This window comes from Melozone crissalis, unplaced genomic scaffold, assembly GCF_028551555.1.
Source record: "Melozone crissalis strain CALT ecotype California unplaced genomic scaffold, PUWL_Pcris_2 ptg000018l_1, whole genome shotgun sequence".
In the NCBI taxonomy this organism is placed as follows: domain Eukaryota; kingdom Metazoa; phylum Chordata; class Aves; order Passeriformes; family Passerellidae; genus Melozone; species Melozone crissalis.
In genome coordinates, this window is record NW_026535796.1 from 19,863,488 (window position 1) to 19,887,608 (window position 24,121).

The window sequence follows — 24,121 nt, forward strand, 5'->3', positions numbered from 1 at the left end:
ATACATATAATTATCCTTCCTTAAATAGTCATAAATACAACTGTCTTAGTCAGGCTTAGTAAGGATATATTTTGTGAGAAAAGATGTCTACAAAAGTACTGAACTGATGCTGACATTCTTTTGGGAAGGTCACACTAGATGGGTTTCAGAGGTTCTACAATTTAAGTATTTCTATAATTCAGTGTTTATTTTATGCAAAGGGTACCTCCTGCCTATTACTTTCATAAGGTTATGGAATTTTGATGCCTTGGAAATGTTCTGAGGTTATTTTGGTATTGAATTAGGCATGACATGACTCATTTGCAGTTCTCTAGAAATAATTTTTATCCTCCCCTACATCTGGGTATTTTTACTTAACCATAAAAAAAGAGCTTCTCTTTCCTTCTCCCACACATACAAAAGCTTCTATGTGCTCTGTCTAAACAAATGAGGCAACAATGTCTTTTTCATAGCACAAGGACATATTATAGGTAATTTAAATTTCAAATGCTTTAGAGATTCTTGTAAGGAAATCAATGCACACCAGCAGCAAGAAAGCAAAGGAGCTGATGAGTCAAAACTATAAATTCTGACACCTCTTCTATAGAAGAGAGGACAAAGTCAAATTTACTTCCAGGAGGAAGATGGAAGACCTTTGTTGACAGCTAAAATAAATTTCTACATTGATGGTTTTGATTTAGTTTTTTATTATCTTCCACTCCCATGTTTAATTGCATGCAACAGAACATATGAGAGTGTAACAGTAGCAAAGCCTGAGTGTCAGGAACCTTCTAAGCAATTTTTCCACACCTTGAAATACCTGGAGTACATAAAACCTGAAGTAGAAAAATATCTGAATTTTACTCTGTTATGTTCCTAGCATGACTTAAAGTCTTTCAACATCCCACTATCCATCACTGTTCTCTATACTTTACAGCACAGACTGGTGTTCTGTTGACAGTAGCATTTTCCTGGGTAGCAATTTGTTAGGTGCTGTTAACAACAGTGAACCAAAAAGCCTAAGAAGTGCTCTTTGCACTGTAATGGGTGCTGTTCTTGGTAGGTTTCATGCATTTATAGCACCAGCATGACAACCTATATGAGGGAATTCAATTACCTCTGAAGTGGAAAACTTGTCCAGAAGTTAAGAGGAGTTGAAAACACTGATGAATTATCACAGTTACTAACACAAATTAATGGCAGAAAAGTTCAACCAGGTTTGAATCACAAGGATAGTGATTAAGTCTCTGGTTTATACTGTATTTTGCTGCCTATCACTGAAACATGGGAGTGTACAGAGCATCACACATCAATGCATGCTCTAAACATCTGTTCCTGGTCAGTATCACCCTGCTGGGCACTGTGACTTTCACATCAGTGCATTACACAAACCATAAAAAAGCAGAGTAAAACTCAAGCCAGCTCATCTACCATTGTACAGGAGAAGCATCATTTTTATGACTCTGTCAACAATTCCATCAAAACATACTAATGCACCTTTCTCGCCCTGATTTCTTCAGCTTCAGCTCAGTCACCTCTACTTAGCTTTCTGTCTTTATTTAGGCAGTAAGGCATAGAGAACCAAGGCCTGTGCAATCAGAAAAGCTCTTCCAGGAACCACTCACCAGCCTGGCTGTTGCATTTCGGCCTCCAGATGCCAAGACCCTGATGAACTTCATAGCACTGGCACAAGCAATTCCGTGGAGACTGGTAAGTAAAAACCCTGGTTCAGCCACTTTGGGATCCCACTGAGTAGGGAGAAATTCCCTGACAATGGTCTCGATCAATCGAGGACAGTCAAGCAGCTGCAGAGAAATAGCAGGGAGCACAAGTAACTAAAGGTTCACAGTCATGCAGACGTGCAGAAGACATGCAAAACAGACAAGTTTGTCTGATCTCCCTGGCATAACTTTACCTGATCTTTCTTCCCTTTCCAAACCTTTCTCTATGATTCCCAAGCTCTTATACAATGGGAGATTTACCTGGCTGCATGCCTCAGAGGAGTGCCTTGCTATATGTGTGAGGATGTGCAGTATATCCAGAACTACTGATGGAACAGGTCGCACCACCTCTAGGATGTACCTCAGCCGGTGCTGGATCCTTGTCTTCAAAAGTCCCTGAAAGGCGTTAAAAAAAAAGAAAAAAAAAACATCTGTAAGGATCTAAACAAGTGCTCTCTGTTCTTCAATTGCTGGAACCCAAAAGGAGATTACATCCTCTGCAGAGACTGTTTTAAAATTAGCAGTCATGAAACAAGTTTCTGTGTATTTGCAAGTACGCTGGCAAATGAGCAAGAGTTATCTAACAGAGCAGAAACAGCTTTAGATCTGTTCTGAATCAGACCACTGGAGGGGTTTGGATACTTGTGTTTTCCAGAGTATAAAACTCTAAGTGACAGGGAAATAATCTTCCCTATAAAAGAAAAAGGCTCTTGTGGTCCTTGAAAAATTTTGGTTAGACACCACCTCCAGCTAATGCAGCACCCTGAGAGTACCTGTCACATCAGAGAAAGTTGACAGAAACAGAGAACAGACACAAATTCCTATTTTGCAGTAAGAAAAGAGATGCATAGGCATGATGTGATTTTTATGATCAGTGGCAGTGCCAAGAAACAAATCATCAATTTACATAACAGTGTGATGCAGATCTTATGGATTTGCCTTTTCCCAGAATCAGGAATGCATTCATATTACTGATAATTTTAAAAATTTGCAGCCAAGCATGTTGTAGCTCTAGGCCTGACCAAGTTCAGCAGCTAGCTTAAATACTCTTTTTTCAACTGTGTGGAACAATTGGGTTGTAACAGCCAATAAGCGAGCATGAAATGGAACTGCACAGCAATGGGAACAGAGGGGAATTTGGTCCCAAATACCTTCTAAGTACAGCCCACTCAGAACCATGACACAGATCACAAACTGATCTCCTGTCTATCTACCACCCTTTTGTTACATTTTTTAAACAGTGCCACACACCTAGCACAACACATCTGAAATCATGAAGCCTCGAAACAAGACCAAATGCTCAAGTACAGTAATTCATGCACCCAATGATGCTTTTAGACCAAGTGCTGTTCAAACACAAGCTCAAGGATTAAGTCATGTGGTCACAGGTTTTAGTGATTGCAGCGGGCAAGAAGGGTGCATTGGTTCCACCAAGGCTGAGTTTCAAGATAACAAAGTTTGCTGGTTTTACATCTCCTATGAAAAATACAGGATTAGGTTTAAAATGTGGGAGGAGTTCATTCTGAATACTGTAAAAATCTTAATCTGAGAAATGCAAATGACATTTGGGGAAATGGTAAATAGCCACCTTATGTCAAATAAAAAAGAAGAGCATCACTGTACAAATCTACTAGTTCTGAACTATGTAACTGTAATATTCTAGTTTAAATTCTGAAAAGTGCATATAGACATTTTAATAATGGCTGGAACCTTTTTATTTTTAATTCAAGTAAGTGAGCCTGAAAGTCGTGTCTGCATGCAGTCTTTCAGGACATCTTATCAGGTCATCAGTGTGTTTGTTGCGGAATTCCCTAGAGGAAGTTAAGAGATATTAATAATACTGAAATCACACAAGTCAAGCCTCAGCATTTTTAGAGACCAATAGAATTATCCTCCTGGTAATATATGACAGAAAAACAATAACCAACAGCCAAGAAAGAGTTCTAATTCTTGTTCAGAATGCTCTTGTCCAGCATGCACAGGAGGGTGGATGTTTCAACAGCACATACAGCACTATGCTGAGCCTATTTTCATAAAAAAGATTCTGGATCTAACTCTGTACTTACCTTTACAACATCATATCGGGCCACATCTGGGTCTGGCTTGTTTTCATCCTTTAATTTTTTATTTTGAGATTTCTCTGTTCCATTTAAGTCTTCCTCTTCCTCCTCTTCTTCCTCCTCATTGTTAGGGACAAAGGGGAATGCAGCCATCCCTTGGTACCATGAGAAAGTCCAATCGAGATATTTCTAGAAAGAGTGTTAAAGCATACAGAATAAAATTCTCATCAAGAAAAACAAAAAGACAAAGACAAAAACTTTTCAGGGATGCTTTTGAATATGGAATGCTTTATTGATTCCTTTATAATCCCAAGAAAATGTGAAGACAATAAAAGCTATTCTAAACATATAAAAGGAGAATTCAATGCTTTTTCAGGGAAATTATTTTGGCCTTACACACACACAGACTTGGAAAAACCCTGCAAAAAGAATTACTGTGACGTGAATTAAATTCATTACACAGCTAACAGAAATCTAGTTTAACTGGGAAAAAAACAGGATTATAAATAAGTAAATAAATAAATAAAACAACTACCAAGGCTCTAGGCATTAAACAGAAATTTATTGGCTTCCTACTTTCAGACCTCTGGGGAACCTAGGTCACAAATAACACAGAAAAATCATGCAAAAACTGATATGATAAAGACTACTTGGTCTATTTGTTCATGTTTGCTACACTTTTGTTTGAACATCCCTCAGCTTAAGCAATTAGAAAAACCTCTTTGTTTTGTTCACAGCTGATGAAAGTGTCAGGGCCTCTCAAGTTCTAGGGTAACAGCCCAACTAGGGTAATAGTTCCAATTCTTCAGAGAGGTGATTGCTCCCATAACAAACCTACTTCCCCCCAAATGTTTTAGACTATGAAAGACAGCCAAATCAAATACTTGCACTGCTTAATAACTGCTGTAATTTTCTATTTCCCACACCCACAATCAGAAACAAACACCACATTAGAAGAATAGTAGTCGCAGACTTCAATTGCCAAGTACCAAGGAAGCACAAGCTATTATCAGACATCAAAACATCCCCCAATGCAATATGAACTAAACATGATGAGTGAATGGCATGGTCAGAAGAGGCCTGACTTGAGGGGATGAAGCCATGAGTCCATCTGGAATACAGAGTTTGGGACTATAGTCTTCCTTCCACCAAGAGAAGGGAAAGCATTAAGATGAAGTAGCTGGGTCATCAAATGAAACAAAAAGGAAGTTGCTTCCTTCCCATAGCCATTGAAGTATAAACAAAACCTTCAGACAGTGTGATTTTCATGTGTGTTGATCTTCTGTGTTTATAGTGTGGATAAATCCTCTTTGCCTTAAAAATCCTGGAGCAGAGGACCAGGCTTCCAACCCTGTCCCTTTCTCAGAGACCTTTTGAAATTCAGCAACACTGGACTGTAGGAAGGACTCTTTGGGTTAGAAAATATACTGACACAGCATTCACAGTGCTGCTTCTGGCAGCAAGAGTCAGCAATCCCCACGTACATAAAACATCTCACCATAAGCTTTGATCTGAAAAATCAGAGCACTGCAGACACTTATAAACCAGAGTAACATCAGAGAAGAGAAAAAGTACATTAAGAAGCTGATTCATAGAACTAACTACCTACGATGGGCGGGCAGGACTCATCTGGGCTTATAGATAGAAAAGTAGCAAAATGTGGAGAAAGCTACCTACTCCTTCATTTCTCTTGCCTCCCACTAGGACAACTCCACAGGCCTGGCAGGGTACTTCTACCCCATCTCTTCTATCACCAGCCCCTTTGCAGTTAAACAGAAAAGCAGCTCTCAAGGAAGGTACTTGGAAGACAATCTATGTCAGACTGCTTCTGTCCAACCAGGAGTACATCTTAATCTGGCTGCTCTAGGCTGTCTAGTAGCCCTGAAAATCTACAAGAAGTCAACCTTCTAACAGGTGAAAAAGCATCAGTGAGAAAATAAACATACGAGCAGGCAAAATTAGGTATGCATGAGTGTTACAAAAACACATGGGAAGAGCAGAAAATGGGACAATGAGAGAAAAAGAGAACAGCATTATTATGAGGCATAAAGGAAAGCACGGAGAATATTTAATCTGTTAAGAAGCAGAAAAACTATGAAATAAGAAAACAACCAAAGGGAACATATTAAAAAAAATTTCTACACATACATTAGTGGTGATCTGATCTAGGTTGCAAAGATATAAAAAGAAGAAACTCAGCAGCATGCACTGAATTTAATCATAGGGCAGAGATAATTCAAACAGTGAGAAAAAAAGATACCTGAATCCCTCAAACTGGGATAACACACACCATCATCTGTCTCAAAGGACAGCAATGACAAATTCTACTCACCATTAAGCTAACATGTCCAGTAAACCTTTGTTCAAGCTACTTACAATGTGTCTTCTCATTCTGATCCCTGTAAACAGCTCACCCTAAATCAAACGTAGGCTCTGAGTGATGATCTTACCTCATCATCAAGTGACACCAGCAGAGCCCGGAGAGCACCAACAGATGCTGCCATGACATTTTCCACCGCATCATCCAGCGAGAAGCGCAGCAAGAAGAGAAAGCCAGCATCAAGCAGCAGACGCAGAACACTGCCCTTCAACGAGGAAGCAAACTCTCCAGCCCTGGCCTGGAAAGTGCCAGACAGAGCCAAGGTTAAGGCTGTGTCATCTCAGCTGGATACATCTCTGGGCTGTCACATCTCAACATTTTACATCTTTGCCTCTTTCCACTTCTACTGTAAAGCTGCTGAACTGTGTGAAAGTTATTCTTCCTATAGTTTATCCTCCATTCATTCTACAGAAGAACACAATTGAAGTTCCTTAGTGTAAGAAACCCTTCTTTCTAAAGTCTGCACTCATCTTTTGACTTCATTGTGTTCTGCTCCATCACCCTTCTCAAAACCACCAAGTCCCTTCTTCTCTATTCCAGTGCCCTTAGAGGGAATGTTAGCACTTCCCCCAAAAGTTAGGTAGAAATGTGCACAGAAGTATTCATTTTGCTTTTTCCCCTTGGCACATTGCTCTATGAGTAGGCTTGGCTCTTTCTCACCTCCTACAGAAAATGCACATCATGAAGCTGGCTCAGACAACAGGAGTGAAAGGGTCAAAGCCAAAAATAGGCTTGTCACAAAAATAACATTTAAAAAAATCAATGTGCATCCAAATTAACAAGAGAACTGAAATTACACCACTGCTGCTGAACAGCACCTGAAACAACCTGTTGGGAGAACAATAGTCTGGAATTATCCAGAGAAACCTGCATCTCAGTTTGTTACATCCCAACACTTAGCTTATCTAACAGTAAGGATCCTCAGTGGAACAGAATGCCCTGTTGGTGACTTTGCTCATCTTAACTGAACAGCAGAACAGCAGAAAATAAACAAGTAGTACCAGAGAATCTGGGCCCTGATCCACCAGAAACTTGAGTTATGGGGAGAAATTCCTTGAAGTGACTTACCCTTTGAACAATACGACCTAAGACCTGCAGAGCCAGCGTCCTCTGTTGTGTAACTTGGCTGCGAGACAGATGAAAGAGCTCTTGCAGAGAATAACCAGCTCTCTAAATGGCAGGGGGAAACAAAAAGAAACCAAAAAACACCCTCAGCTACAGCTAAACACAGGCCCCTTAAAATAAGATTACCTGTAACACACTGCATAAGGGAAGATAAATTGCAAGCCAATGTTGTTTGCCGCTTTGTGGCAATTGCAGAAGAGATTCTAATCTTAGATGTCACAGGAGAAAACTGAACTTCTTAAGCGAAGGAAGTACGTGCACCTTTTTCCAACACCACAGAACTTTAATAGCATTAAAAGAAAAAGCATCAACAGTCTTCTGGAAATAATGCAGTTCATGCATGCAGACACGACTTGTCTTCAGGAGTTTGTTTCTAAAGAAAACTTACTGCACTTTTGGAAGGGTCTTTTATCACTAAAAAACTTGATACAAAAGGAATCTACAAGATCTAACACAGAAAACAGAAATGAGTACCTTTTCTATGATATTACACCCACCTACCTCTGCCTCTTCTCCATGGTGGTGCAAGCCTAGATGTGTTGGCAAATCAGCATCCGCAGGAATCAATTCTCCCTTTAAACTGAATCGAGCTTGCATTCTCTATGGCAAAAGGGTGGAGGGAGAAAACGATTATTTCTATTGCTGTCCACTCAATTCACCTCTTAAAATAACACTTTTTACATCACCTGCCGGAAGATAACAGTTCAAAAACTCCTCAGGCCTCAAATTCTTTTTTAAAAATATACCCCTATCTTTCCTTTTTTCTCAGTTTTACACCTTTTTCATCCCAGATTACAATGGCTACTCTCACTTCCTAGCTCTCCTGAGTTACTACAGACTGAACTGATCCTGTATCATCCCATTCGGTGAAAGAAAATGGGGAATCTTTCAACCTGACGAAAGTCCACAGACCGAGCAGTCAGAGGACTCATTTTTGAAGCCTTCAAAACTGTTACTGCTGAGAAGCATGATCCAGACACAGATATGCAAAGTATCAGTTTCTGCTTTCAAACCTTTTTGGTTTTCTTCTGCCGAGGTGAGGGCAAATCTTTCATCCATTCCAGCTTCTCAAACTCTACATTGTCCATGTGAATCCACTCCTTCCTGGGCTTCACAGGCAGATCATCATCTTTGTGTGGGAAGAAAGAAATGTCAGTCTTACCTTTCAAGGCAGTGATGAAGGAAATACTATTCCTTCTTTGCCAAGCTACTCAGCTTAAAGACTGTATCAAATATAAGATTATGTAAAATAAAAAGAAAATCTTTTTCAGACTGACTGTTGTCTAATGCACAAACATCAAAGGTTTAAAGCTATTTTCATCTTTCGTGAGAGCAAGAAGAGGAAGTAAACAGCACAGTAATGAAATTCAGACAATGCTAATTTAGGAGAAGTTGAACAGAAGTCAGGACACAAGTAAGGCAAAATTATCAGAACCAGTGCAGAAAAAATACTATCAGTCATACTTTTGAGAAAGGAAACTAGTATCACTCAAGGAATAGTGTTTGGGGGGACATGAAATTGAAAAGTATTAAAGCAGAGTCCCAGCAAATTATAGGAACCCAGCAAGATTGTAGCCTAGATACACTGAAGGCAGCTCAATATTTGTGCTTTGGTTGCATTTGTGATGCTGCTATTCAGTATCCCTCTCTAAAGGCTTGAAGAGATCAGCTTGGGAAGAAAAGATCAAAACAGCTGAAAATTTGCACAGCTTTACACAGACAGCTCAGTGGGGAAACTGGACAGTTGAACAAGAATTTCAAAGGTGCAAATACTAAAGGAAGAAATTACTAATTTAGCTTTATAAAGAGCTTTGACTACAAGAATTTGAGAAACAAGACATTCATTGGTGCCTGACATCACAACAGTTGCCCTAGGAAAGAGACACATCACCATGTGGAAGAATCTCACAAGTGAAGAGACCAGAGAGATTTAACCAGGGAAGGCAAGGCTTTGCTACTAGGATACTACCCCAAACCAAAATAAGAAGAGATGAGCTAAAACGTTTTTGTTATCTCAAAAGAAAGCACGTGTAAGGACAGTAACAGGCAGCCCCTAAGGGCATGGAAAGCATTAGCACCACTCCTGCTGGAGCAGCCCAGAACTCATCTGCATTGCAGCTATTAATCCCAGCACTCCGGTCTTCTCTTGCAAGGAACAACGAGTCCCACAGAGATGCTCTTCTTTCATCAGATCTTTTCCTGCTGATAACTGGCCTGAAACTTAACCTTTTACTTTCTTCCAATTAGCAGATAAACTTTCAAGAAGGGCACTCATCCTCTCCAGAATGAAGCTTCACCCTTATGATCAATGTGGTATTGCATCAGGCAAGGAACCAAGCACAGAGTTATCTTGCTCAGCCAGAAAGCTGTTCTGCAGAATTTCAGCCAAAGGCTCAGCATGCATTTTAATTGAAGTGAAGGAAAAAGCATCTGAAATGTACCAAAGTGGAATGTTTGTGGGTGGTAGATGCAACATGAGAGGAAATAGAATCAGCAGAAAAACAAAATATATCGACACTTGTAATTTAACAAAATGTTTTCTCTATTAATCACTAAATTGACAGGGTTGAGCTAATCATTTTATGAATAAGATTATGCTTGTTACTAGAAGCCCTTAGTACAATGATCTTGTCAACAAGAAAAGATGGATATGTATTTCAAGGCATCAGCAGACTGTTACTGAGAAATCCCTTTACAGAAGCACAAGCTGGCAGTGTGAACGCAACATTTGCACTGAACTTTCTCAGACTTGGGTTACATTAAAGGCTACCACCCAACCACTCCTCTTTTTGCTTTGCTTCCTGTTTTCTCTCAGTGACAGAATTTACTTTTCCATTTGATAAGGTTACAAGTTGCTGGATAAAGCTTTCCCTATTTTGCCTCTAAAAAACAGTAGCCTTTTATGTCACTAAAGGCAGGTTTGACTTTTCAGCAATCTTATTGCTTTGTGTCATCACCAAAAATTCAGTGTGACCATTTCTGCTGGGCTATTCATGCTGCATTTACCTCTGAGTATAAACAGATGCTGAAATTCCAACAATAAGTGCTAATGTCAAATTAATTTTTACATCTCCTAATGGACAAAATGGGCTGCAGACATAAACTACGGTACTGAAAAGGCTTCCCTTGTTTTTTTAACTGTGTTTCAGCTCATCGTTTGCTGCTCCAAATATCCTGGAAAAACTCCTCTTTTTTTCTGTGCTGTCTTCTATAGGAGGCAAAAGATGTCAGCACACAATGTTTTAAACACTCAGCTATTCCCAAGAGCATTACTATTATTACCATTACAGGCTGAACAACATGCTTCTATTGCTCTCAGGAGATGAAAAGATGTCACTTGACCTGGTGCTATTTATGCACTCAGTTGTTCTGGGACTAAAAAGAACTAAAAATAGTCCCTTTAATTAAGATGGATTTGTGGAAAAGTAAAACTTGGGGAGAAACGGCAAAAGGACTGTTCAGTGAAGTGTCTTCCTCAAAAAGAGGCTGAGCTTTACTTATTGTGCACATGTACACACACACACATATACACTGACAGACTCATCCCTCTCAGCAGGAAAATGGTAAATACTTGTTATCTCTTGCAAACATCAAGCTGAAATCCCAAAGTGATTCAGAGACTTCTTTAATCACTCTGCAGGTTACACTGGAACACAAAGGATGCATTAGAAGAGAGGATCAAGAGATGGAGAAAAGCAAAAATTGACATGAAATTGCAGGACAAGTATGTTAGGAACAAAAGTGGGGGGGAATGACAATGGGAGCTTAAAAATCACAACAGAGAAAACGAAATTGCTAAAGAAAAAATGCAGTGAGGAAAGCAACAGTAAGAGCAGAAGCCTAAATGGAAACCTAGTCCTTTCTGTGCCATGAGAATATACGGGGTTGCTCTAGCTACTGAAGATAAAGCAGCTTTCTCCTCACACAGGCACATACTGAGCATTAAAAGGTTCTGTCATAAGAGGCAATAGTTCAGCAGCACTCCATGAAAAGCAGGACATTCTACATCCAAAGCACAAAGAAAAGAACCCTGTTCTGTGAAAATCACTGGGTGGTTTCTGAGATACAAGACACAGAGGGGGGCCATCAGGAGCAATGTCACACTAAGACATACATACTCTATATGAGCAATTTCCCTGAAGTGAGAGTGATTGTCATCTCTGTGCTATCCTGTGAACAAACTGTTAACCCTTACCTACCCAACACACTCTTGTCTCTAACCAGTACCAGTTAAAAGAAATTATTCAGGCACCAGCTGAATCTCACTACTACACTCCTGTTTCCTTGTTCACATGACGGAACAGAAGAGCAATGATGCCTAGTTTAACACACATTTTCCCTTGAGAAGCCTTAGAACAAATTTCAAAAAACAAGATCTCCCAATAACAGGCCACTTCCATTACATAGTGTACCACCTTTCTAATTTGTGGAGCCCATCTAGAGACGTCTTTTTTGAACCCAAAATACATATTTTTTAAATATAATGATAAAATTCAGATTTGGATCACTACAAAGTAGATTGATGTAAACACCACACAAATCTTGTATTTCTGCTCAGAAAATTTACCATATGCACTTTGTTTCTTACCCATGATTTCTACCTTCATATTTTCTTCCTTCCTTACATGTTCTTCTAGACCTGACTCCTGCATGGAAAGAGATGATCTTACACCATGCTGAGCCACATGCCGAGATTCCACAAACTCCTCCGGTCTGTTCAGTTCCATTTTTAACTCCTTTTTCTGGCCTTCATTGTTACCACGTTGTGATTTCAAGAAAGCAACTAAACTGGGATCTGCAAGTATTGACAAAGAGACAGACAGAGATGTGACAGAAAGTCTCAAAATACTCCACATGCCTATAGCTTCTGCTATTTATGTTTCAGTCTTTTCTACATGTCCTCTTTCTCTTGCCAGCTGTCACTTCTCCTCAAACTAAGGCCCTCCACTGCTTCATGACCCCTTAGACACATAAGGTGGGTGTAACTGTCTGGTGAGGAGACACCAGAGAAAGAACTGATGAATGTCTTTCAGGGTAAAGCAACCACAAAAATTCTATTTTCCCAACTTACAAATAAAGATAACTGCTTCTTTTCCCCTCACTGCCACTCAAATGGGACATCTAAGCATGACTATAAACTGTGGAGAGAATTCTGGTCTGTGGCATCAATCTGAACACAAGAAGAATACACACGACAGACCCCATAAAAAGAATTAGCTAATTTTTATTGAATTGCAGTAGAACTGCAAGTTCTAGCTCAGATATTGTGTTACAAAGTGATCTTTGACTGTCCTGAACTGACTTTCCATTACAATTATGGTCTGACAACACCCAGAAAAATGACACAGCCATTCTCTTCATGCTTTGAAGAGAAACATTTGGGAGGTAGATGTGTTTTGAAGGACAGATTATGTTCATATAGCTCTAAGATCATCATTTTACTTTCAGATCTGCTACAGATATCCCACATCATTTTGGATGGAGTGCACTGTCTCTGAACACTCCTCTCCAAAACATGGTGTTGGGATGCTTATGTCAGAGGTGAACAGTGAGAGATTGTGCATTGTGCCTCAATGAGATACAGAAATACTCCAGTAAGCAGAAGCAGTGTCAGAGATATATAAAGTAGAACATAACACCTATTATTTATTTATTTATTTATTGGTGGTTATTTATTCTTTGGAGGACAAAGGACAAGCAGTTGAGAAATGCTCTGTACCTGAGATAAGTCATCTGAAAAATGACTCCCATGTCTCTGAAACACCTATCCCACACTCATGATTGCTGCACATTCTCCTCAATGATGCAGTTTAAACTGTCCTTAGTGAAGGACAGGCATTCAGCCCAGTCTCATTAAAGTACTCCTATTTTTTCTGAATGCAGGCAAGAGCTCTCACTTTCTTGCACTTCACTGTACAGACTATACACTGTACTCATTATTTCATCATTTTACTCAGTGACAAAAAAGTCACTGATGTCAATCTGTGCACAGTATATCAGAAACTAAGCCTACTTCTGTCCAGAGTCTCCACCAACAAAAGCAGCACAGTACCAACAATAAGACACTGCCCAGCACAGAGCTATGTACCCATTCTCATACTTCACACCACGGAGTATCCTCTGCTTCATAACCAAGAAGTTAATTCAGGGACAGGACAGCATTTAACATGCACAAATCATTCACATTCCCAAATTTGGAGAAAGTCTCCTTAATTCACAGCTCTGTGACTGTCCAGCTCCTAAATCCATCTGTAAGTCAGCAATTTAGTTTAGGAGTGTTTTATCATTTATAATTCTCTACCCACAGATATTCTGGGAATTCCAAAATTACCCCCTGTTTCTTTAAGGCCTCAAAAGACTAAAGTATCTACCCTTGTAATCTACAAGGCATATAAAAATACATTGCTTCAGAAAATCTTGTTGAAAAATATTTACACTACATCCCATTCTTTTTCAACTCTTTAAGTATTCACTAATATCCCAAAGGACAGAGTGGTGGGGATAAGGAGCAAAAAATCACAAATCACTCACAAGAAGCAAGTATGTAATCAGGGTATTTTTCATACACATGCCATAGTTATAAGCAGTGAAGCCAAATAAAATACTTGGGTCTCTGAATGAAGGATGGACCCAAACAATCTGGCTGCAATTATTTTGTGTAGTTCCCCTGCCACCTTTCCAGTTATACCACTGTTGCTTGCAATGAAGTCAAGATAATTAATATGATCTTTAAGCTGAACCCACAAGAGACTTATGCATCTAAAATGCCACTCATATTTAAATTTGATGCTAGAGGACCTGAAATCATGAGAATTTAAAAAATCCTTGTCTGCCACCTACATCTGTACATCTGCTCTTCCTGAGCATATAAATTCATCAAACTAACACCAGCAAGTGTTGCAGTGGCTCAGATCACATGAAGTCTTATCAAACACACCACATTCAGTGTTCTCCTCTACTTTGTCATCAGCTGCCAGTGACAGGCATTCTCAGAGCACCACTGTGGACAGGGCTCCAAACCAGAGACCAGACCCCTGCTAGAATATGCCTGTACCCAACAGTGTGAAAATTAAAACATTTTTTCTAAAAGTCAAGGCTAATTTCAAGTTTTTCTGCTCTACAAGTATCAGTTTCAACTGAAATCTCCCACATGCCCATATGTTCTCCCTATCCGGGTACTGACAGTTCTGGCCCAAGTTTTAGGTATTTTGGAGGGGAAGACCAAGGATTCTTTCTCACCTCAACATTGCTATGACACTGCTTCTTATCAGCTTCAAAAAATTACAGTTTAGGACCTTAAACATTTATGTGCAATCATGTATTTGGAGTGCAAATCAATAAAGTTCACAGATCATCTTAACCCACAGCAGAGGGGTGACAAGAAAGACTTAAGCCAAACCAACCTTCACTGAAAAATAAACACTATTTAACTTCTTCACACTTAGTTCTTACTCATAAGCTATTGACATGACATGGAAGCAAGATTATCCACACATGGAATGAGCAGGAATTCCAAGTTCCCATCCTTGACCTGTGAATTTGCTAAGACTTTGGGACACCTACACATTCAATAAGTTGCCTCAACTCTAGAGCTGACCCTGGGAAGCACATACCCAGCTGAGCCAGAAGCCTCGCCTGCTCCTGCAAGATCTCTTCCTCAGACATGGACTGCAGCTTCTCCAAGTTCTCTTTGTGAATAGCTTGAGCTTCCTGCTCACTCTTTTGGCTTCCAAGACCCTCTCCCGTTATGAGACAAGGACGCTGAGAGGTCAAAAAGTCATCATCTTTATCTATAAGAAGCAGCAGAGAAAGCAGTTAGTGATCTGTGTCTACAGCATCATGAATAAATCTCAACTCTGTCATTAACAGGCTTGCATAATTTTTTCCTTACCTTGGTAGTAAAGCTAGAACAGAAATAAAGAAGTTTAGCTTAACTTCAAACAAAACTAAACCATTTGTGCTTTCATTCCATGTTACAACAAACACGTTGACATAATTTCCAGCTTGTTTCTTTAGGAGCTTGAGGAAGATGGTAGGGGAAAGAAATTATGTTTCTTTAATGCAAAGCAACAGCATGAAAAGGTAAACTGCAGTATAATTCACAACTGATGCATCAGAGCATTCTTCCAACCTAGTGAATACTAGATCATTTCTCTGCCCAGGAATGCCTGAACCCACATTCGTATGTCAGCTGAACCATGACCTAGTAAATAGTTGCTGAGTAAGACAGAGAATTAGATGAGGTAAACCAGCTTCCAGATGATAAAGGATCAATTCTTAACACAGGCATGTTTGCTTCTAACAATGTCCTATAGTCACCTTCAAGAGCTAAACATATTAGAAGTTATAGCAAGGGACATTCCTCCTACTCTGAACAAAATTGAGTCTCCTTTATCATCTGATCTAAATCCATTTTAAATGTTCATTTCATTTAACAATTGCACCAGGTAACATGGTCCTTTGGTCAATGTGAGACCCTCCAACTCTTCTGTAACCCACTATACAAGGATCTGACTTTGCAACTTTTTTGCTTATGTTTTATTCATATGCTCCATATATTGACTTGGACCATCCCTATGCCCATAACCAGCCAGGCCTGAAAGCATCAAATCCCTGTTCAAACAGCAGCAATGACTCTCAACAAAACACCAGGAAGATTTGATGTCATTGCACAGTTGTTGTGCATATAGAGCAGAAAGAGATAAGACAGGGCGACCTGGCAAAAGCTTCAGCATACCTCCCACCACTAGCAATTAAACTAAGTATTACAACAAACAAATACGTTGTTACTACAAGAAATTAAGCTCCCCCTCTTCTCTTGCTTCTAGTGATCCTGCCACAACAGTCTGGCTGAAGAGGCAAAGGGATTTTGTAGTCTCTCTGTCATGTTATTACAGTTTAGAAGGGTTCATGTTCAAGAGGATGACAGCTATATGGCTGCTCTATCTCCCCTTCAGCTTTCTCAGACAGAATTATACATGTCCAATTATAAAAGGACATACACTAAACACAGTATAGTGACCTGGATGGTGGGTTTGTGCACACACAGCACATCTGGCAGTTCTCTTATCAACTCCCTAACAGGGGGCAGGGCTGACACAAACCTTAGCCTAATGGTGATAATCTTCAAATGACATCTTGCCTCTATTTCAATGTGAAAAAGAGCATGTCAGGGTAAAACCCAGACACAGGGTGCTCCTAAGCAAACTGGACTGCCCCAGACAACACAAATAAAAAAAAAAGCCTGGAGATGCTGGTAACAGTTGAACTGACTTCATCTTTCCCTGTCACGTTGCTGTCAGACAAGTAACTGCTGGAGGTGGCAGTGACTCATCAGCACTGCTTCACAGCACTCCTTATGGAGCAAAGCCACAGTCTCATGGCAGCAGATCTGGTGACAGAAAACTGAGCTTTCAAACCTTTCAGTAGGAGTGAGAACCCACATCACAGTGGTCTCAAACACTTTCAACACAGAACCACTCTCTTCCCAAAATTGTGGAAATCAGTGATGAAACAAGAAAAACTTTACATATAACAAACAGAAAGGGAAAGGAGGACAAGAACCTTGAAAAATAAATCTAGCTCCCTGTGTGAAGTAAAAAGGAAACCAGGGAGAAAGCGAACCAAATTTTTAGAACCATCTCAGAATTTTTTCCTTCGAATTTTTTGTTTGGATCTCAGACCATCTCAAATCACAGCCACAATAAAGACATTCCAACTGACCTTGAGATTCCTAAACCGAGGACAGCAATGCTACCCTAATTTAAAAACGTGGTGCGCCGACGTTACGGCTACTAAGACTATGTAAATACGGGCAGCTGGATGAGCAGAACCTTCTCCACTTACCACCCCTGCTGCCGGGGAGAGGCGCCTCGCCCGCGGATCCCACAGGATCCAAGGCATCCGGAGCAGCTGATCGTACTTCCACGCACTCGGCAGCAGAGGGAGCCGTCGCTGCCTTTTCAGCAGCTCTTTTTGCTGCCATCTTCTGCGCAAAGATGCTTTTTTTTCCAGATCCCAGCTGCACCTGCGAACGGGGAAGCCACGTACTCACTTTTCTATCCAGAGTCTCCCTACGCACCTGCCATTAACAGGTGATGTGATCCTAAAGACACCTCCAGATCAGACTTTGGGACACGATATAGGGAGGTTGCTGGCAGTCACCTGTCCCTTTCTGTGCACATGTGAATATTTTTTAGCACACAGTTTACTGCTATGACAGAGAGACAAAGACATGGATGATTTGGCATCTAGAGAAGAAAGATGATTAATTATAAGTGAATTCAAGCAAGGAAAATACATCTAAAATGTCACCAAACACAATAGTTACAGCTTTCCTGCTGTTCAGAAGCTCTGCATAGCTGAATACCTTGGATTTCTGAGTATAAATGGGCTGTACTTCACTGTGCTCACCACATGCTTGGAACAGGCTTCTTATAAGATGATTAGTGAGCAGCAGGGTGAAGAGATCTACACAGTAAGAAGTGGGCAAGTAGTGCTAAAATAATCCTGGTTAAATTACTGTGTTGCTTGCCTAGGTAATGGAAGGGCATGCCTCTGAACAGCCTTGCACAGGGGATGCACAGGAAATCCAAAGGAGACTAAGCAAAAAATCTCTTGCATGTCTCCAGTCCAGAGAAGAAGCTTAAAAGGCAGTCTGAACATTTGGTAGCTGCTTTGAGTGCTTCTACATCAGATAAGCAAAACTGGTAGTTTAAAAAGTATTACTCTCACCTTTCAAAAAAGCTGTCCTTCAAAATAATCTACCTCCTCAAATCAACCACAGCTGTCAATCACATACCAACTCCCAGCATCTGACTCCCACTCAGTTAGCAGTCCTTGCTACTACAGCAATGACTGATAATAGCAACCACGGCTTCCAGTTTTACAGCCTCAGAAAATAATTATGTCAAAACCAAAAAGCACTGCTAAAGATAACCTGACCAACCATACTCAAATGTTATGGAGGAGAAATCAGGTGGGGTTTCAATAAGAACCTGGTGGACAAAGCAACAGAGATTGCTCCTCAGATAAAAACAAGCAGAACAGGATCAATTCTATTACAGCACTGCAGATTTGACCCACCTTTATAAAGTTAGTCGAAGAAGGCTAAACTAAGAAGATTCCAATGTTACTTAACTGCAGGCTATGGAGTAGCTACTAGTTGGCAGCTTGGTAGAAGAACTCTCTTCTTCCCTCAGGTGGAAATGCCACAGACATGTTGAGCTAGCTCATAATCTTCAGCATACTAAATTGGTTATTTTGAGCCCTACCAAGCCCCACTAAGCATTAGGATTTAATGGGAGAAAGTTTAATTGTTAACAAAGGTAGCATAAAACATCTGCTCCTAATCTTACCTCACTTTTTATCTCGGAGCGGTGAAATGTCCTTGGGAATGGGTCTCCCGTGGGCACTGGCATGGTCACTGCTACTGCACTGGTGTCTCGTTCCTGAAGAAAAAATTCAAGCCCTGTAAAACCATTGCAACAGCCAGACATGTTTGTATATTTAACTGAGAGCAGGCTCAAAATCTCCCAGCTCTGCAGCTCACACTGTCATCAGGCTCAGAATACCTTGTGCTTATTCAGAGACAAAGTGAGGCTATTTTCCAAAAGACTGGGCTGCCAAACTCCATGCATCACTCAAAGAATCAGATAAAGGAAAACCTAGGCCAGTGCAAAGCACAGAGCACATCCCCAGTAGAGTCCAGAAACTCACCCAAATCCACACTACAGCACATGCCTGCATGCAATCAGTGTGACCTGTAGGCAGTCAGGGCTGGAAGGCAGATCTGAAACTATATTTAACTGACAAGAAAAAAATACACCCAAAGAGCTTTTTTCTTTCAAGGTGCTCCAGGACACTGGTCTACAGTGCTGCTTCATTACACTGTAGAAATAAAAAGCAGCCACAGAGCCCTTCATCCCTGCTTAGTTCAGAGCATTCAAATAAACAAACACTAGATCATCACACAAAAGACAGACATACAATAATTTTGCTGAAGACTGCTGTAATATGTCGATCATGACTGTCCAATCTTTCCTCTGGATCTTCATCCTCGAAGTGGACACTAGCACTTTTGATCTTGGACTTTTTTGGAGGAGCTGGAGTTAGAGCTGGGAGAGTATCAGGAAAACCTAAGGAGGGGAAGCAATAACAAGGAAAACAAAAAGCAGTCAAGTTATTGTGTACAACCACTGTGCAGTAGGTACCAGACCAAAGCCTCCTAATACACCTTTTATTCCTCTGATGAGAAATAAAGATAAGGAAGCAATAAGATGCTTGAGTCCCCTGTCTCTAAGTTAAAGGGTGTAGTGAAGAGAAACATGCTTGAAGATTCTATTTATGTATTGGCACAAGGTCTTTCCAAAGAGTTCCATAAGCAGGAAAGGGTTCTGAGATCTCACTGCAAGTATTAAGGGAAGCAGCAAGGCTGTATAGAAACAAGTATTGTCCTTGCAGGTTGTGTTGAGGAATAATAGAGCATATTTCTGCTGCAAACTGTTAAATGTGAGGGATTTGTATGATCATGAACAAACTCCTTTCCACCTGCTATAAGCAGATCATATTTCCTCTACCTGGAACAAAGTACTGCAAGATTTATATTGCTGCTTTTAAAAAAGCACCTTGTGCTTCTGAGATCAAGCACATGGCAAAAGTGTTACAGCTACTATTGATAGAGAAAACAAAAACAAGCCAGATCTGCTGGCTGAAAACTGGAGCAGCTAGGAGAGGTAAATCTCAAAGACAATGGGTCTGGAGAGCTGGCAAAATAAGCAGTGAGAGTTCAACAGCACAAATTACAGAAAACACCTCTTGCTGGCAAGGTACCACAGACAGCTGATAAATGTGGACTAAGGCACCAAGGGTGGTTCTACTGGATGCCAGCAGCATCGGACAAGCCAATTTCCAAGGCTAAGGAATAAATAATACTGAAAGAAGGGCACAGAGGCAAGGGAAAAGCAACACCAGGTTGAGAGACAGAGAATCTTAGTAATTCAAAGAAACAAATGAATTTACCATCCAACATGACTACATCTTTGCTGTCCTGGAGTGGGGGTCTCTCAGCATCTGTGCTCCCTTCCTTCCCTTTCCTCTTGTCTGCTTTCTTCACAATCTTCACTGCAGGTGAAGCTCTGGCTGCCAGGAACTGGTTCTGAAAACGCAGCAGGTCTGCCTCGGACTCGCCAGGCTTTGGTCTCGACAGCATCCTGCCTTCCTGCTCTTGCAGCCCAGCCACACGTGCTTTTCACACAGGACTCCAAAACATGGAAAATGGGTAAAACAACTGGATTTCCTGGAGATAGAATGGAGACAGCACGGGAAAACTCATTTTTGTCCCACTCTTACGTTTCTGTACATACCACAGAACCCCTACTTCAGGATCACCCGAACACAAACACTTAAACAGGAGTCCCACACAAACGGAATCCTGCTCTTTACTGCTGAACAAAAGGCTACTTGACAAGCCTGCACAAGGTCTGTCAGCCAGCTAGGAGCACAATGGCATCCAGCCAGTAAAAAGACAGACAAAAAGTGCATCACTGCCAGAATGCCAACAAGACAGCCTGGGATTCGCAAAGTCAGAGTAACATCTTGTCCAAGATGATAATTGAGCAACTCAAATCCAACAGATTTGAGCTGCTCAATTATCAATGCCAACCAAGAATCTCAGAGACACAGTATCACATAAACATCCCCCTCCAGCATACCATCTCCTCCAGATCCCTGGCAGGATGCAAGAGACTGTCCACATAGAGCTGGACGATGAACTCCCTGACTCTTTGCTCTCCTTCTCACTCAGATCTCCCAAGTCAAAAAAGTCTTTCTCATGTAGAACTCCTGTTCTCATTCTCTTTCCTTACTGGCAGAAGCTGTGCTATTTCCAAGCATCTTCATTCACTGCTCAGGCCAATTTGGGGTTGAAAAACAACTGTGAGATTTATACAGACTTTTTCACACCATGCACATGACAACTCAACAGGAAGGCAACTACTCCACCTCCCATCTACCAGGCAGGAAAATATTGGTGACTCTTGCTCCCCACATCTGATTCCCAGAGCCTGGCACCAGCAATCCACTTCTCACAGGCAGCAAGTAAACTGTTTGCAAATACATTTCATTGTACTCCTAGCATAAGCACACACCTACTTGCTGTTTATTTATGGAGCTTGCTGCCACAACAGGGCTCCCACAGCCAGGCTTCACTTGCTTGGACCCTCTTTGATATCCATAAGGAGCAGAACACGCATCCAAAGCCAAGTGTTCCCTGCCCTGTCATCACAGCCTTCAAAGCCCAAAAGAGGAGCATGCCTGCTTTAACAGGCACAAAACACACAGTTGGAAGTAAACACTGCTCCTAAGCTTTCTGCAAGAAGCCTCCTCCACACACAGCTCTACATAAACTTCTCCAAGTCTCTCCCTACCAAAACTTGGTCAAGAAATACAGCGCCTCTTCAAACTGCCTTTGTTTCTTGGGAAAACTGTCAGCACAAGAAGACAACCAAGCAGCCACTGTTAATGAGGTTGGATGGGTCTTCCAGGAAGGCTTTGCTTCAACACACGTGGCACCTGCAGACAATGAATGCAGGGAAAACTCTTGGCTTTCTTCTCAGGGCACCTTTTCCCATGTCCCATGGGAGCCAATACAGCACATCAGCAACACTCCCTTGGCTGTCAGGAGTCCTCATTCCCACCCACCAGAGCTCAGAGAAAGCACACAGGACTAACAGACTAACAAACTCCTGAGGATCAGCACTAACCCCAGCATCCTGCAGCCTGCTCACCTCCAGCCTTGCAACTGGCTACTTAAAAGCTCACCATACACCATCTGTTTGCCAGGGATGGGACCTCCAGCCAGCCAGCACAAGCAACACACCGAGAGACTGTCCTAGGAACACAGGAAACGGATCAGAAATGCTGTCCAAGGACTATGAGCACCTCTGAACTCCACTACATAGTGATTGCTCTGTAAACTATCATCTTACTTGATAAAATCCAGCACTGGTAGGCTTTTTAATTTCTGGTGGTTTGTCTGCACTTACAGTGTATTTTTCTTCCTCAGCAGCAGAGCCCAACATGCAAAGGGAGACAGTTACATCTATGCACCAGACACAGTCAAAAGAGAAAATATGTATATGTTGAAGCAAAAAAATCCTCTCTGACTGCTACTGTCATTTGTGAACCTTGGGGAAGGCCTTTTTACCCATTCTCAAGTGTACAGTTTACATCATTTTGATAAAGTTATGAGATTTGGGCGAAAGAGGAATACAAGATCCTGCTGTCACAATTAGTGTCTCAAATTAACCTCTTCAGATCTTGTTGGTTGTGGCAAGAATTTAAAAGGAGAAGCAGAGAGTCTCTTGCTCTCAGTCTCTTCTGGGCAGCCCAGCAGGCAGCGGAAAAGCACAAATTCCCCACTTGAGATCAGCAGGCAATGAAAGCCTCACTCAGGATTATTGGCTCCTTTGCAAAATGGTGACATGCATTCTCTGCTCTGTCACAAAAATGCTTTCCACACACAATGCTGTAATGGCTAACAGTCTTCTTGACACTTTTACTTGCTACAGAAAAGGCAGACACTGGAAAGACACTCCTCACAGATGAAAAATCCCAGCCACAAGAGTCAACTGCTGCAAGAACTTCTCCTCAAAGAGGGTCCACATCTCATGCTGGTCACAGAAGACTCAGTGACTGTGACCCTGCCTGTCGGGCACACACCGTCTGCATGCACACAGCACCCTGCCAACAGAAACGCTGCTGTCCCAGCTTGTCTCGAGTCTCTGCAATAAACAGGAACCAGAACAGCGCAAAATAAAATTAAAAACAACAGCTGTTATTAACACACTGAAGAGATGATGCGTGCCAGCGTTCGCACCGCGTTCACAGCACTGATGGACTTACAGAAACTACTCTGAATCAAGTCTCAACCAGCCGACGGAGACTCGGCCTGGCAAGGCCTGTCTGACGTGGGCAGGGAGGGAAGGAGAGAGGGAGGGAGGCACAGAGCGGCACAGATCCCGCAGCCCCTCCCGGCACGGCGGGCATGGCCACTGCATCGGCGGCCGCGCGGAGCCCGTAGCCGCGCTCCTGTTTACACCAGGGTAAAGACCAAGTGCTGGGCCCCTGCCGGCTACACCGAGCGAGGCCGGGCCGGGCCTGCCCCGCCGCCGCCGCGGGGGTCCCGCGGGCAGGACAGGCCCCGCGGCCGCCGCAGCCCCGCCGCCACAGCCCGGCCGCCACTCACCTGCGCGGCGCCGCCGCTCCCGCCCGCGCTTCCGCCCGGCCACCGTCACTTCCGCCCGGCCCGGCCCGGCCCCCGGCTCCTGGCGGGGCCCTGGAGCCGCTGTGGGTTCGCCCTGCGCTTGTGCGGCCCGGGGCAGCTCCGCCGGTGCTACCCTGGGTCCCAACACCGGCACCTGCATCCCACAGCGAGTGTCTGCACACAGATACGCACTCATGTCCGCGCAGGAGCTGTGCCGGAGACCGGGCGTGGTTTGGGAGAGCAGATGCATAAAGCTCTGTGAACATGGCTGTAATTCATTATTCTTGATTTATTGTTTGTCATATGTGCCAAGCTTTATTAGAAACTATGAGAGAGCTGTCAGAACTTGCAGGAGCTTTGATTTTAATGTTGGTTATTGATTTTAGTGCTTGGTCAACTTTCAGCTCTTCTTACAGAACGAGTCAATTTTGGAAGGCACCACAGTTGATCATCTGGTCCAACCTCCCTGCTCAAGCAGGGACATCCTAGAGCACAGGGCACAGGATTGCATTCAGGTTCTAGAATATCTCCAGTGAGGGAGATTCCACAACCTCTCTGGACAACCTGCTGGTTGTCAGTCACAGTACAATAA

General features: G+C 42.0%; 1 protein-coding gene across 1 annotated transcript in view; it reads right to left on the minus strand.

The window, feature by feature from the left end:
* RPAP1 (RNA polymerase II associated protein 1) overlaps positions 1 to 20,725 on the minus strand; it is a 34,199-nt gene extending 13,474 nt beyond the window's left edge. The window contains exons 1-13 of the mRNA XM_054275670.1: positions 20,286 to 20,725; positions 19,254 to 19,402; positions 18,623 to 18,715; positions 17,112 to 17,292; positions 14,879 to 15,055; positions 11,854 to 12,060; positions 8,279 to 8,394; positions 7,767 to 7,865; positions 7,209 to 7,310; positions 6,211 to 6,378; positions 3,767 to 3,949; positions 1,962 to 2,096; positions 1,605 to 1,784 (exon numbers count right to left, since the gene is read on the minus strand). Of these exons, the coding sequence (XP_054131645.1) occupies positions 1,605 to 1,784; positions 1,962 to 2,096; positions 3,767 to 3,949; positions 6,211 to 6,378; positions 7,209 to 7,310; positions 7,767 to 7,865; positions 8,279 to 8,394; positions 11,854 to 12,060; positions 14,879 to 15,055; positions 17,112 to 17,292; positions 18,623 to 18,715; positions 19,254 to 19,402; positions 20,286 to 20,475 (1,980 nt within the window). The 5' untranslated portion in view covers positions 20,476 to 20,725. The remainder of the gene's footprint in view (positions 1 to 1,604; positions 1,785 to 1,961; positions 2,097 to 3,766; positions 3,950 to 6,210; positions 6,379 to 7,208; positions 7,311 to 7,766; positions 7,866 to 8,278; positions 8,395 to 11,853; positions 12,061 to 14,878; positions 15,056 to 17,111; positions 17,293 to 18,622; positions 18,716 to 19,253; positions 19,403 to 20,285) is intronic.
* Between the last annotated feature and the right edge of the window lie 3,396 nt (positions 20,726 to 24,121).